The sequence below is a fragment of the Anticarsia gemmatalis genome, chromosome 21 (assembly GCF_050436995.1).
Source record: "Anticarsia gemmatalis isolate Benzon Research Colony breed Stoneville strain chromosome 21, ilAntGemm2 primary, whole genome shotgun sequence".
Taxonomy (NCBI): domain Eukaryota; kingdom Metazoa; phylum Arthropoda; class Insecta; order Lepidoptera; family Erebidae; genus Anticarsia; species Anticarsia gemmatalis.
The window spans coordinates 200,974-216,564 of NC_134765.1; the positions used below are offsets into that span (position 1 = coordinate 200,974).

The 15,591-nt window shown below is 40.9% G+C and overlaps 2 protein-coding genes across 2 annotated transcripts in view; both read left to right on the plus strand.

Moving 5' to 3' along the window:
* The first annotated feature begins 1,209 nt into the window (after positions 1–1,209).
* LOC142982180 (uncharacterized) lies at positions 1,210–8,091 on the plus strand. The gene has a single exon (XM_076128569.1). The coding sequence runs from the start codon at positions 1,906–1,908 to the stop codon at positions 7,666–7,668; it is 5,763 nt and encodes a 1,920-aa protein (XP_075984684.1). The 5' UTR covers positions 1,210–1,905; the 3' UTR covers positions 7,669–8,091.
* A 412-nt stretch (positions 8,092–8,503) lies between these two features.
* The window catches only part of LOC142982240 (uncharacterized), a 36,829-nt gene continuing 29,741 nt past the window's right edge, over positions 8,504–15,591 (plus strand). Inside the window, exon 1 of the mRNA XM_076128646.1 lies at positions 8,504–8,749. Coding sequence (XP_075984761.1) covers positions 8,707–8,749 — 43 coding nt within the window. The 5' untranslated portion in view covers positions 8,504–8,706. The remainder of the gene's footprint in view (positions 8,750–15,591) is intronic.

Consider the following 15,591-nt stretch of genomic DNA (forward strand, 5'->3'; position numbering starts at 1 on the left):
TTAACTTATAGCTGGATTATGGTCTATTAAATAAGTAAGTATATACTAACTATGAATGGAAAGCTACGTCCTAGACGCCAGTTCTTCAGAATTTTAATTGATTCTTTGCAGGACAATACCTTGAGTCCGTCCCACTGGCCAGCCACGAAAGTGGAGATCTAGGACTCTTCACAGCTCTTTTAACCATGCAAAGGTTCCTAACAATGGTTTCTTTAATTGATAATTAGGTATGCGTTTTTCCAAAACAAAATAGCTGCACTAAATAGGTCACAGTCAGATGCACATACTTTCAGGTTACTAATGTTTTAAATTCAGAATTTTGTATACCTCCACCAGCCTTGACAGCCTTGCATACAAGGCTCTATACTAAGTCGCTGGAATATAATACTGTGATGCTTATTAATACACATCTAATTTTGAAAAGTCTTTGATGTACTGCCTTAGGTTTGAGCCTACGACTGCTTGAATAGAAGGCATACAACTTGGCAACCATAGGTTTTGTTATTCATCCAAATGGCCACTCAATTAATCATATCCTGTTTATTACACTATTACAGTAATGACTCGGTAGTGCTGTGCGGTTTGACTGAAGGTTGATGCAACATATGACATCAATGCTCACCGTCATCGTCAAGGTCGGTTACATAATACACTATTTTTACTTTATTATTGACCAGTGGAGTGAATATGATTGATGAAAAGGAAGCCCATATAGTGTTACAAAGTCATTGGCGCCCGATTTCTGAGGTACATTCAAACGGTAGTTTATCTATTCAAACTGTTATTTCTAGATGAGCTTAAACGCTATTGAATAGATAAACTACCGCAGAAACCGGGGGTAAGTATTGTAAGTAATGCCAGTAGCGCAGTTGCTGAGGTTCTCATCATACTCGATGCTAAAATAAATGTATACTGCACTGGGTGTTGAAGGTTCAGTTACTTCACGGAATCACTATTATTTATCCCGAAATCATAGCTGACCTAAGAAAGCAGTGGGCTGGCAATCCATTTCAAGTCTGTAAAGCGTAGCTTGTGTAAAATAAAGAAAGTATATATTATCTACTAATTCCATACACACAGACGTATGATAAAGTTCGAATGAAGCGCATAAATTACATGATTATATTTTCACCGCGATTTTTCATTGTAAGCAGTTTCCATACTAATTGCAAGAATGACAGTATTTGTGCGTGGTGGCGCCACTGAGCACGACACTTAGCATTAAGTTTTAAGAATTGTTATGTTATTTTCTAATATTCGACTGATTGTATTTTTATAAGGTAGATAATAAGACAAGAATTGTAAATATATATACTTTATTTAAGAAATTGTACAGAAATACACTAAAAATTGTTAATTAATGTAAGCGGCTCTCGTCGCAGTCAAGTTTCCTAGTACTTAAGCTTTTGTCCAAAATGTCTTACTGGAATCCTATTGGCTAAAATGCGGGGATTCTAATTGGTCCATTTTTATCGGCCAATAAGAGGGCCTACATTAATTTGAGGATTTTGTATAAATATGGTGGCCATTTGTACTAGCAACACAGTCCACAGCTAGCATCGAAACAATAAGGATCTGAAAATAAACTTTCTTCAAACCGCAAGAAGTCTTCTTATTTACCGGCACAGCATAATGTACCCAGTACATTAAATGGTCCTTCGAGCCGGATCCAGGAAGAAAACATTGAAGAAAGAAGCCTGAACATTATTGAAGAAAGGATCCTGAATAACAGTGAAGAAACAAGCCTGAAGCATTATTGAAGAAAGGATCCTGAAAACAGTGAAGAAAGAAGCCTGAAACATTATCGAAGAAAGGATCCTGAAAAACATTGAAGAAAGAATCCTGAAAAATAGTGAAGAAAGAAATTATTAAAACTGAAGATAGAAACGTGAACAAAACGAAAACATGCCGACTACGCGTTCAGAAGGAAAGGGGCGCAAGGCGACCGCACAAACACCGTCGTCGTCCGAGGGCACGGCCAGCACCTCGGCGACCGGTGCTACCACCGAGGCTACGGGCACCAGCGTCACAGGAACGACCGACAACACAGAGAACACAGCAGCCACCACATCGGTCACCGCGACGACAGCGCCCTCGGGACGAGCCTCGGCACCGCTTGCGCCACCAACAGACGAAACACCTTCGGTAACCGCTTCAACAGCACCGACGCTCCGGATGGACGCCGCGTGTATGCAGCCGCCTGGCAGGAGGACGGATCCCCTTCCGAACCACAATAAGGAAACTACGAAACCAGGTGAGACAGTGACAGTGCAAAGGAAAGTGAACATTAGTGTGCAACCGAACAAACCACAGTGCCCCTCCCCCCCGCCAGTGCTAAGGGCGCAAGGGGGATCAACCGCGAGTCGTGTTAAAGCTATTAAAATCGCAAAAGCGCGGGAAGAGTTGTTACGCTTACAAGTGGAGTTGGCTACCGCGCGCTTAGCCGTCCTAGAGACTGAGGACTCAGATGAAGAACAAGAAGAGATATCCGTGTGTACGAAAGAGGAAGTGAACGAAAGGGTTGACAGCTGGCTAGAGAGGCAAAACACGCAACCAATCTTGGCGATCACGAACGAACCACATCAGCCGGAAGAGCCGTCAGTTATAAGAACCACTATGCAGGGAGATCAACATCAGTCGCACGGGACTCTCACACCGGCGGGAGCTCGACAGGACTTCAAGGAACTTGCGGAGGCCATAACGTCAGCAGTGAGAGCGGGTCAACGACCTAAGTTCATCGAACTACCTATTTTCAATGGTTCATATCAAGATTGGCTACCTTTTCGCGCCGCTTACTATGAAACGGAAAGTGTGTATAGTACAGTAGAAAACATAAACCGCCTGAGAAGAAATCTTAAAGGAAAAGCCAGGGAAGCAGTTGAGGGTCTGCTTATCACCGACGCTCACCCATCCGAGATAATGCAAGCACTCGAATCTCGATTTGGACGACCAGAGTCAATAGCGATGATGCAAATGGAAGCGCTACGAGTTTTACCACGTCTCACAGAATCGCCCCGCGACATATGTATATTCGCCACGAAAATCTCCAATATCGTCGCTACATTAAAAACCTTAAGCTGTATCAACTACATGTACAACCCGGAAGTGAGCAAGACAATAGTGGACAAGCTGACGCCTACCCTGCGATACAGATTCTTCGACTTCGCCGCCGCGGAACCCAAAGAAGACCCAGACTTGATGAAGTTAGACAAGTTCCTGAGAAGAGAATCAACGCTATGCAGTCCTTACGCGCTACCTGAGCAAATATCAACACAACCGCCGTTCACCGCACAGAAGAGGCCACAGAGAGTTCACAACGTCACGGAAAAACCGTACACACCGAGATGTCCGGTATGCGAACAAACAGGACACTTGGTGACAGAATGTGGACGTTTTAAGAAGATGAATGAAGATGAACGATGGGACATAGCCAAGGCCAAACGACTCTGCTTTCGATGTTTGAGATATAGGAAAGTTACTCACCGTTGTGCTACGAAACAATGCGGCGTGAACGACTGTAAATACACTCATCACGCGCTTCTACACTGTAACAAGAAAGAAGATAAGAAAGAGTCCGAAGCGTCGGAAATCATCACCTCTACGTGGACGCCTAGAAAGAAACAGTCTTTCTTAAAAATCATACCAGTGCAAGTAGAAGGTTCTACAGGTCTAATTAACACCTTCGCGTTAATGGACGACGGCTCTACAGTGACCCTGATCGACAACGACCTAGCCAAGCAAATAGGAGCGACAGGACCCGTCGACCCGTTGAAAATACAGACAATTAGTGACGTCAAAACGTCAGAAATAGCCTCTAGAAGAGTCACATTCTCGATTAGAGGTATGAACGGCTTTGAAGACAGAATACAGGCTCGTACAGTAAGAAACTTCCAAGTATCGTCGCAACGCGTATCTAGGGAACACATCAAGGCGTGTCAACATCTGAGGGACATACAGGGAGAGTTGACATATGAAGACGTGAAGCCGAAGCTACTGATCGGACAAGACAACTGGCATCTCCTACTGACATCGGACATAAGGAAAGGAAACAAAGACCAACCTGTGGCATCTCTCACGTCACTAGGTTGGGTACTCCATGGCAGTTTGCTGAAGCACAAAACCCAGAGCATCGACTTCGTATCTCATATGACCGAAACAAATGAAGACCACATAGAAACCTTAGTCAAGCAGTACTTCGAGATGGACGCGATCTGCCTGAACCCCAAGAGACCTAGATCAGACCCAGAGGAACAAGCTCTTCGAATCCTAGACAACACTACGAAAAAGACTGAAGATGGAAGGTATGAAACAAGTCTGTTATGGCGTAAAGAAGACTACAACTTACCCAACAACTACGAGAACTCCTTGAAGCGTCTACACAACATCGAGAAGAAGATCGATCGAGATCAAGTTTTGAAGACGAAGTACAAGGAACAGATGGAAGCACTCGTACAGAAGGGATACGCAGAACCTGCACCTCGAGAAACAACACCCGGTAAAACCTGGTACTTACCACACTTCGCGGTCATCAACCCCATGAAGCCAGAGAAGTTACGAGTGGTACACGACGCAGCAGCCAAGACGAAGGGAGTGTCTCTCAACGACATGTTACTCAAAGGTCCGGATCTCCTACAGTCTCTACCAGGCGTCGTGATGAAGTTCAGACAACATGCTATAGCCGTCACAGCCGACATCAAGGAAATGTTCATGCAAGTGCAACTACGAGTTCAAGATAGAGATGCGCTACGTTACCTATGGCGAGGAGATAGAAGAGACGACAATCCCCCCGAAGAGTACAGAATGAAGTCACTAATATTCGGCGCGTCGAGCTCACCATCAACAGCGATCTACGTCAAAAACTTGAACGCGAAACAATACGAAGTGTCAAACCCAGAAGCAGCGTTAGCCATCAAGAACAAGCATTACGTGGACGACTACTTGGACAGTTTCGAAACATTGGAAGACGCTATACGTATAACAAAGGACGTGCGACAAATCCATCAAAACGCAAGCTTCGAGTTGAAACAATGGAAGTCGAACTCACCATCACTATTAGCCGCATTAGGAGAACAAGAACAAAGGGAAGATCTCGAGTTATATACGTCGACAGAAACCACAGAACGAGTGTTAGGAGTCATATGGAAGATCACTACAGACGAATTAACGTTCAATCTCAACTTGGCGAGAATTGAACCGCCACTACCGAAAAGGAAGACGCCGACGAAGAGAGAAGCACTCAAGATCGTTATGTCTCTATTCGACCCACTAGGACTCGCATCACCGGTGACTATCAAGGCGAAACAAATACTACAAGAAGTCTGGCGCAGAGGAACGGGCTGGGATGCTGAAATACAAGAGGATCTCGCAGAGGAATGGAAGATATGGATGGAACATCTACAAAGACTTCGAGACGTGACCATACCACGGAGATACCTCGGCTACAGCGATGCGACTAAGCTTCAGCTTCATGTCTTCACCGACGCGAGCGAGTCTGCCTACTCAGCGGTCCTATATTGGCGAACGGAGACGCCGAACGGGGACGTAGCGGTGTCACTCATCATGGCTAAGGCGAAGGTAGCACCTCTTAAACTGACGTCGATACCCCGCCTAGAACTACAAGCAGCAGTGATGGGAACCAGAATAGCTGAAACAGTCATAGAAGAACATGAGAAGAAACCCGACAAGAGAGTATTTTGGACAGATAGTCGAACAGTGTTAACTTGGATACGAACGGGATCAAGATCATACAAACCCTTCGTGGCTCACCGTTTAGCAGCGATTGAAGAGAGTACAAAGGTAAACGAATGGCGTTGGATACCAACCAAGATGAACGTAGCCGACGACGCCACTCGAGACGTACCTGTTGCCTTCGACAAGCACCACCGATGGTACAAAGGTCCTGACTTCCTGCTCACCGATGAAGAACTTTGGCCAACAGAGAAGCACAACGAGAAGACGGAAGATTCGACAGAAGAGAAGGTACACCTCACACGCCACAAGGAAGATCTGAAACTAAGTCAAGGTTTACCCGATGTATCACGCTTCTCAGACTGGAATCGACTTCGATACACAACAGCGAGAGTTCTACAGTTCATTCAACTGTGTAGAAACAGGACGGATAACGTCAACTACAAAAGGACAATCAGAAACACAGTGAAGGACCCGAACTGGAATCAAACAACGAAGAGAGAGGTGGTCAAGAAAGCAACTTCCTTACGCAGCTACGACAAGATTATCCCGGTAACAGCTGAAACACTCAAGAAAGCAGAAGAACTTCTCATGTGTGCATCGCAAGTAGAAGCTTTCGCAACAGAAATAGAAGACTTAAAAGACAACAAACCGATCAACAAAGAAAGCCGTCTACATCACCTAAGCGTCGAGCTAACCAACGACGTCATCAGACTCAGGAGCCGAATCGACGCGATAGGAGCAGCCAACGAAGCCATCAAAAGCCCTATGGTGTTAGACGGAAACCATCCGACCGTAAAGTTGTGGGTCAACTCAGTACATCGACAGTTACATCACGCCGGAGTTGAAGCTACAGTGAACGAGTGCAGACAACAATACTGGGTCATACGCATTCGTCCAGTGACCCGAGCTATACTGAAGAGATGCCTGTTCTGTAGAATGAAGACACAAGTACCGCCACACCCAAGGACCGGAGACCTGCCAGCCTGTCGCCTCGCGCATCATCGACGACCCTTCACGTATACAGGCGTGGACTACTTCGGACCTCTCTCGGTAGCTGTTGGCAGAACAAGACAGAAGAGATACGTCGCAATCTTCACGTGCCTCACCACACGAGCTGTACATCTAGAAATAGCGGGTTCACTCACAACCGACTCCGCTATTATGGCGCTACGCAGGATGATCGCGCGACGTGGGTGTCCAACAGAAATCTGGTCGGACAACGGTACCAACCTGAAGGGAGCAGACAAGGAACTCAGACAAGCAATCGACGCAGGGACATCGCAGGAAGCAGCGAAGAGGACAATCTCCTGGCGCTACATACCCCCCGGGGCACCATTCATGGGCGGCGCATGGGAGAGATTAGTGAGGTCAGTCAAAGTGGCCCTCACAGCGACACTGCACGAGCGAAACCCTACGGAGGAAGTCCTGTCTACTCTACTTAGCGAAGCCGAGTACACCGTGAATAGCCGACCGCTGACTCACGTATTAGTTAGCGCAGAAGACCCTGAAGCTCTCACGCCCAACCACTTCCTATTGGGCGGACCCGGCCGAGTACCACAACCCGGTACATTCACAGAACGAGACGAACTTTCAACATCAAAATGGCGAGCAACGCAACGACTAGCCGACGTTTTCTGGACGCGGTGGCTGAGAGAATATCTACCGGAACTTCAAAACCGGCGGGAGCCCCACGGACGCGGACCTGCGGTACGAGTCGACGACCTAGTGCAGGTCGTTGACCCCAACCTGCCACGCAACATCTGGCTACGAGGACGTGTGACAGCTGTCTACCCAGGCCCGGACAACGTCGTGAGGACCGTGGACATCCTGACCAAAGGAGGAGTTCTTCGCCGACCCGTCCGCAAGCTGGTGATACTGCCGCTCAAGGGAGACGACGCACCCGCACCGACAGAAGATGCGACGACCTCGCACGGCGGGAGAGATGTGCGTGGTGGCGCCACTGAGCACGACACTTAGCATTAAGTTTTAAGAATTGTTATGTTATTTTCTAATATTCGACTGATTGTATTTTTATAAGGTAGATAATAAGACAAGAATTGTAAATATATATACTTTATTTAAGAAATTGTACAGAAATACACTAAAAATTGTTAATTAATGTAAGCGGCTCTCGTCGCAGTCAAGTTTCCTAGTACTTAAGCTTTTGTCCAAAATGTCTTACTGGAATCCTATTGGCTAAAATGCGGGGATTCTAATTGGTCCATTTTTATCGGCCAATAAGAGGGCCTACATTAATTTGAGGATTTTGTATAAATATGGTGGCCATTTGTACTAGCAACACAGTCCACAGCTAGCATCGAAACAATAAGGATCTGAAAATAAACTTTCTTCAAACCGCAAGAAGTCTTCTTATTTACCGGCACAGCATAATGTACCCAGTACAGTATTTAAGATAGTTGTCTGGACCTGCAATTGAAAAGTAGTGGTTTCAAATCCGACCTCACATTGCACTTCCAAGATGACCCCGCTCCTAATACAAGCTTTCGAGCTTAGCTAGAAACACAAGTATTATGCAGATATCACTTAATTCACACCAAAACAGTCTGCAACAGGTAAATCTACGGCTTTAACACCTACTTACCTATTACCTTACGAAAAGGGATATCAATTACGACTAACTACATTAAGTCGTACGTATTACATTATGTAAATCGTGAGCGAGGGAGGCTGTGTGCACCGCAAAGTGTAAATGATATTCAAAACGACTTTATGATCTCATTGCGCTTGTGGGCGGTGACCCACAAGCGAGAGCAGCCTCCGTGGCTCTGGCAGTGTGACTGCATGCCTTTGCCCGCTTTGTGCTTTCAAGCGTCGCGTTGTCTCAGCCGACTGACAGTTTCGCGCGCTTTTAGAAAATACAAATGTCATTTTCGTGATTATTTATCTGTTTTGTTTTTGTAAAATGTTTTATTGTAGTGTGTGATATTAATGGATGTTTAAGATTTTTTAAGTGGTGTGTGATTATTGCTGTTTGGATGCTGTGTGTGAAATCTAATGTGTGGACTAAGGAGGAGCATCGACGAGAGCTTTTTTAAGAGTAAGTTTATCGTAATTTGGTTAACCATAGTTAATGTGAACGAAGTTAACAACTGAAATAGCGGTATTGTTTTACAAATGACTGTCTTTGAATGAATGCAAGATCTTTGTATTTTTTGGGATATTTAAATCCCTACCTACATTTAAGTTTGGTGTAGACATGTATGAAGTACCTACGAATAGCTTGATAACTTACATACTTACGTAAGTACCCACCTAAAATATTGTATAATAAATTCTCTAAATATTTATTTAGAGAATGTTAGTTTTACACTTGATAGGCAGATAGGACCTACCTTACCTTCAGAAAAATCATAATTTAAAATATTTCGCGATAATATATAAATAAGTATTAGTTTTTCGTAGGATTTTCCCATTTTCTTACGCATCAAAAAGCAGGATCTTAAGAATATGAACAAACTCAATAGGTAAGTACCTACACACCTACTGTAATATTTTTCATCATAACGTTATACGAGAAATAATTTTGACTGTTTGACTTCCATAGATTATTCAAACGTAGCAGCATGACTTTGTGGATAGGTACCTAAGATATGTAGGAAAATAAGATCACTTGTCTCGAGCCAGTACTTACTTAACTTAAAACCTTGCAATGTGTTCATCAAAGTACGGCGCATATGATTAGTACATAAAGAGTCATATTTATATATATCTGCGGAGTGTGCGGTCCACCCACTCGCCACTCACAGTTAATATCTGTACTTAATAGCACTAGTACTCGCAGGGCTGCCATCTTGTAACGTCTATCTCACTTAACACAACTCAAAACTATGAGGTTTAAATCATGAGTTTTACTGGTAGAAATAGGTAGATAGGACCTATATCAAATAACGTAGCGAGTTGTTTTAGGTGCTATCTTTGATAGGTAGAAAGTCACACCATAATAAACCTTTTGACACTCGCCTCGCACACACAACGCACTCACTGTGCGTATTGTATAGCTCGTAATTAAATACTTAACTGCCCTGCGAAATGTGTGGCTATGTGAAAGTCTAGTTTGAGCACTTTCAAAATCACTGAACTTAATTTATTAAAGTTTTGCAAATAGTTTACTGTAGAGCGTGGCTGGCGTATCATCGGTCTCTACTACTCTTATTAAAAACTAGCTGACCCGCGCAACTTCGCTTGCGTCACATAAGAGAGAATGGGTCAAAATTTTCCCCGTTTTTGTAACATTTTTCACCCGTACTCTGCTCCTATTGGTAGTAGCGTGATGATATAGCCTATAACCTTCCTCGATAAATGGTCTATCTAAAACTGAAAGAATTTTTCAAATCGGACCAGTAGTTCCTGAGATAAGCGCGTTCAAACAAAAAAACAAACAAACTCTTCAGCTTTATAATATTAGTATAGATTAGTATACTTAGATAATAATTGGATTTCGGTTTCCCGTTCAGAAGTTTTACGTATCATGAATTAAAGACTAGGATAAATACCTACTTACGTCATACTATGAGGTACAAGCTGCATGTAGCTTTCCATTTCCATTTACTAGTCAGTAATCAGCCCCAAATCCTTAATAACATATAGGACACTGCCAAACACGTTACAATGTTACATGCATCAGCTACGATAATGTCTAAAGTGGTCTATCTACATTCGAAAATACGATCGACGGCAATCGAATCTATCGGAGGACAGTGGTACCTGAAACTCATGCCTCAGTGTCGGCTAGTTATGAAGCCAAGACTTACGACCGCCACTTTACGCGTGATTACGACACAGCGTACTATTTTGTTAAGGTTTTAATAATAGCTCTATTATTAGGTAGGACAGCCCTAGACAGTTAGTGGAGGCAGTAGTTTAGTGCAAATAACAGGTATCCTTGAAGTGCAGTAATAACCACGCTACTATGAATTTACTCAACATTTGCATAACGTGAAGCACTCGTACACTCGTACACTCGCTCACTTCTACAACAAACAGAGACTACGATCAACTTGTACATTCATATGTAACGAACGATCTAAGTACAGAATGTTACATGAGATGAAAAAATTGGGTATTCTTATGTGTGAAACTAGGATTTTCATTTAGCAAGCAATTTGAACAGCACTTTGCACGCGAACGAACATTAAAAACATATTACTCCTTTGAGCTCTATCATCACCATCAGTGTAATCAAAATCCATATTCCATATCCATACTAATATTATAAATGCGAAAGTAACTCTGTCTGTCTGTCTGTCTGTCTGTCTGTCTGTCTGTCTGCTACTCAATCACGCCTAAACTACTGAACCAATTTGCATGAAATTTGGTATGGAGATACTTTGATACCCGAGAAAGGACATAGGCTACTTTTTACCCCGGGAAAATTACGCATTTCCCGGGAAAACTCAGGTGTCGATCGAAGTCGCGAATAGTCAATATTATAATGACATTAAATTAACAAAATTCCGTTGTCATGGCAACTGTTTTAATGGCGTATATGCCTTAGCGCGACTTCGTTATGTTAAGAGATATAAATAATGTTGCAACTATTTTTCGTGAAAAAAAAATAACAATAAAAAGTGTTACAAAAACATGGAAAATTCTGACCCATTCTCTTTTATGTGACGCAAGCGAAGTTGCGCGAGTCAGCTAGTGTTATATAAAACTGATGTCTTTTCGTCTTGGTTTTGCTTATTAGAGCTTTCTTATAAAAATCGGCATGTATGTCACTACTTTTCGTCGTTTCGTGTGCATTTACGCGAAGAAGAAAAGTAGCATATCACAACCAAAACACCACAAGTTCCTCCTTATTTAAAAATACATTTTTTGTTACGAATAAAAGGTCAAATTGATTTCCACCTTTAAGTTGCAGTATGAAGCTTGCAATGTAACCAGTTAGAAAGAAACAACCGTTTCTATGTAATTAGCATGTTCTTCGTAATGGGCTCTAATATCGCCTGATAAAGTCATTTTGTTAGTTAATGAAGCGTGTTCTAAGTGAATGGGAGTTTTCAAGGAAAATAATAAGCTACATTTGATGTTCGCATGCCATTTATTTTTCATGTTGATATAACTCACTTGTGTCAACAGTTTTAAGTTAATTTAAGAGCGTTGATCTTAGAAAATAAATTCTTAGAAAATAGGATTGTATTTAAAAAAAAAAAGGTTTTATGGTTCTAAGTCACAATAAAGGGGAAAACTTTTGGATAAGTTGGTTAATGCGACTGAAACGAAGCAACACTAGTCAAATATAAATCAGATCAAACTGTAACACCATAATTTATTGCTAATTACTTCTAAACGTTTCTCCATAAACATCATGAGAAAGTTCCAAAATATATATTTAGTAATTTTTTATATATTCAGCCACACGCGTGTACCGCCATATATGTAAACAACGATGTAATAGTATGTAAATATTGACAGCCGACAACAGCGCCCTCTATGGTGATAATGTGATAAAAATGTACCATTTATTGAGTTTTGCACGCGGCTCGTCCTGCGTAGGAGAGCACTCCAATTGGCCTAAGACTCCATCAAATTCATCGATTTTATTTTGATTAATTGACCATAATATGCGACATTTGGTGTGTGATAGATCTACTTTATCGTCATAGGCTTATTATATCACCATTTTTCTTTATAAAACAGTTTAATAACCAAAATATGTTAATAAACATTGCGTTTATAGAAGTAGGCGTTAAATAGAAATTCTGAAAAGTGTTAGTAAATATAAGTTAGGAATTACATTATTTCCGTAAGCATGTAAATATGTAAATATCTTAAATTTTAACAAACTGTAAGTACATAATAATATGTAGTGTGTATGGATACGAGTGAAGCAAGAAAATTTTGTAAGGATCGTAGCAAGTGGCGTTCTTAATTCCCTGTCCGACTTTTTGGGAAAAAGCGTCATTTTATGTATGAATGTAAATAAATATAGTTCTATTTCGATAAGTCACATTAATAGACTGCTATATAAAGAAAGCATAAACAACTGTTATCATAAATACTTCTAGTTATAATTAGTCATAGAAAGTAATAGTCTAACAATTAATATCATTAACGTACGTATTAAGTGAGGTATGCGCACACGCATCATAAAACAACATAAAATTACTCCTAACATTTATTATCTCTAAGTTGAATGTGGCACGTTTACGGCATTGTCTCGCAGGGAATGTGTGCAGATATTTTAATTGATATCTTTATTATATTTTCACTTTCTACGGTTTTCCTTTTTTATTGTTAGTTCGTGTTTATTGTATATTGTAAATCTACGAGACAGATACTTTTTCTTTGGCGTCCTTTTTATAAATCGGCAGTTTAGTAGTTGACATTAGCTTGATAATAATAGTTTTTTGGCTTACGATACGCGCTGATTCATTTTTCGTTCAAAGTGTTTTGACAGATCCTCGGAAGTAGAAAGTCTAAAGTAGTAGGAAATCGGTTCTTTTGTTTGCTTGATATTTCTGTCAGAGACTAACATTACAACCAAGATTATTAGTAAACAAACATATATATTATGAATCCCAGTTTCAAAATGGTTAGTTAATTGTATTTCATCGCAGAAACATAATAATCATTAAGCTAGGTACATACAAATGACATCTGTCATTAACATGTAAAAAAAAAGCCAGACATATCGCTGTCAGGTAAGTGTAATGTCAAATAAAATAGAGTGTAGACACGAGCTCATTACTGTACATTAACACGTTTTATTGGCTCAGATTACCGTGGATTAGTCCCTTGTTTTTGCTTAATATTATTTATTAGATGTCCATATCGGCGCTCTGATTCATTCCACTGTGGGTGGCACCCACGGCCGGCAGTGTTAGGCCTAGTGTACATTCACGACAGCTGTCACCTGATTTAAATATGTTTTAACTATTCCATGTCTTAAATAGACAGTCTCAAAGTTTATCACACTTGGAAGTTCTCGAAGTCGCTCTCCCTTTAGACGTGTTTTAGGTACTAGGTATTCCACATTGAAATTTGATTCATAAAAATCCATTTGAGTATTTACTTTTTTTTGTACTTCTTTTGTTTATAGAGTACTTACTTTTTGCTGCTTTGCCAGCTTTGCCTTTGAGGGAATTTCCAAAAATCCTCTCTTACTGCTCCTCTACAATTCGTAAGAAATCTTCATACCGAATTTCATACGAATTTCAGCGCTAAGTAGTTGAGGCTGTGCTTTGTCCATCAGTCAGTCAGTCACTCAGCAACGAAAGAGTTTTATATATATATGGATTGATTGATAAAAACCTAAATGCGATAGACTTCGTGACACTTTTTCTATTTATCATAAGGTGCATTAGTCAACCTAGATGTATAAAAACTCAAGAGCTACTCAAAAGTATCATTTTTCTATCCGCCAATTTGTTTTAAAAACAAAGCTTAATCAAGAATAATTATGTACTTGACTTAACAATAATATATTAAACGCTTGTATTAATCTATATCGTATGTTGGAACAACGCATTATGTCTGTATATAGCGAATGATTTGCTCACTGCTCAACAAAAGATAAATTGTTTTTATTTAGCGCTAATGTTTCAATATTATAACTTTGGTAACGTGACTTATTGGCGTTTTAGTATTGACACGCAACTTAGAATCGTTTACTAACTAGACCCATATTCAGTGTATATAAGAATAAGTAATTGGTTTTACACAGTTCTTCAGGGCATGTAAAGTTTCCAACCCGCACTTGGCTAGCATGGTGGACTCGAAGCCTAACTCCTTCGTTCAGGAGTAGACCTTTATCCAGCAGTGGGACAGTCTCGGGTAAAAAAAAAAGAAGACACCTAGTAATTTCCTTATTGCTCTTATTTTTTTATGTCAACTTGGTTCCACTCTATAAGTTAAGTCACGCGGAGGCTTTTACAAACACACGATCGTTTTCTTTTAAAATTATAATAATAATTTTCAATCCATCAGCACCCCATCCAATAGCCCTAGTAGTTTATTCCTGTAGTTATGTCATAGTTCCCCGCAGCCCGGTGATTGTCCTTGGGAGCATTTCATAGTGTTCACAGGGATAATCACCGGATTGTGACACCTTGCATATTTTTTGCATATTAAAGCTGTCTAAATGGGCCTCTACGTGTTGGCTTCGGCCCCACGCTCGCCTTCTTAAAGTCTGGGACTCTATAGTCCCGAGATGTTAAACAGACATAATTATAATAATTTGTTTTGGATGGGAATTGAACCCGTATGAACGAATATCATAATAACTGCGACAGCCAAAGCTGTTATTCATATAAATTTCTATGCAAACTCTATTTCAAATTAGTGTACAAAGCTACTAAACTTGTAAGTTGACAATAACTTAGAATTAATCTGTACAAATATTCATAGTTCGTGTCGCTGTAATCTTATTGAAATGATTTCCTTTGCTAAGTGGCTTAGATATTGTGCATAATTGGTGTTCTGAGACGCCCACGCCTACACGGTACAATTATTGCAGTATTTACATTACAACCGCATTGTAGCGCCGTGTTATCCTGCTTTGAGAAATAGTTAGGAACATCTTACTGGTAAATGTTTACTTCTCACTAACTTGTAGCTAATGGTGAAAACCTGTAATTGGCCATTGGACAATGTAATTTATATTTTTAAGATTATGTGCGGTTGGTCTCCCTAACAAATAAAAAAAATAAAAATAAAATAAGAATATCTAAGAATGAGTTTAAAATTGTTCTATGGGTAATTACTCACGTATGATTCCACAACCCGCACTTGGCCAGTGTGGTGGACTCAAGTGTTAAACCCTCCCTCACCATCTCCCTTGGGAGAGACCAAGTCCTTGCCCAGCAGTAGGACTGGAACAGTGAGTAATGTGTAAAAAAAATACTCATGGTTTTTAAAAGACGTATAATATAAGAATGG

What these genes read in the sequence shown, in the direction of transcription:
- LOC142982180 (XM_076128569.1), top strand. Translation starts at nt 1,906, where the DNA reads ATGCCGACTACGCGTTCAGAAGGAAAGGGGCGCAAGGCGACCGCACAA.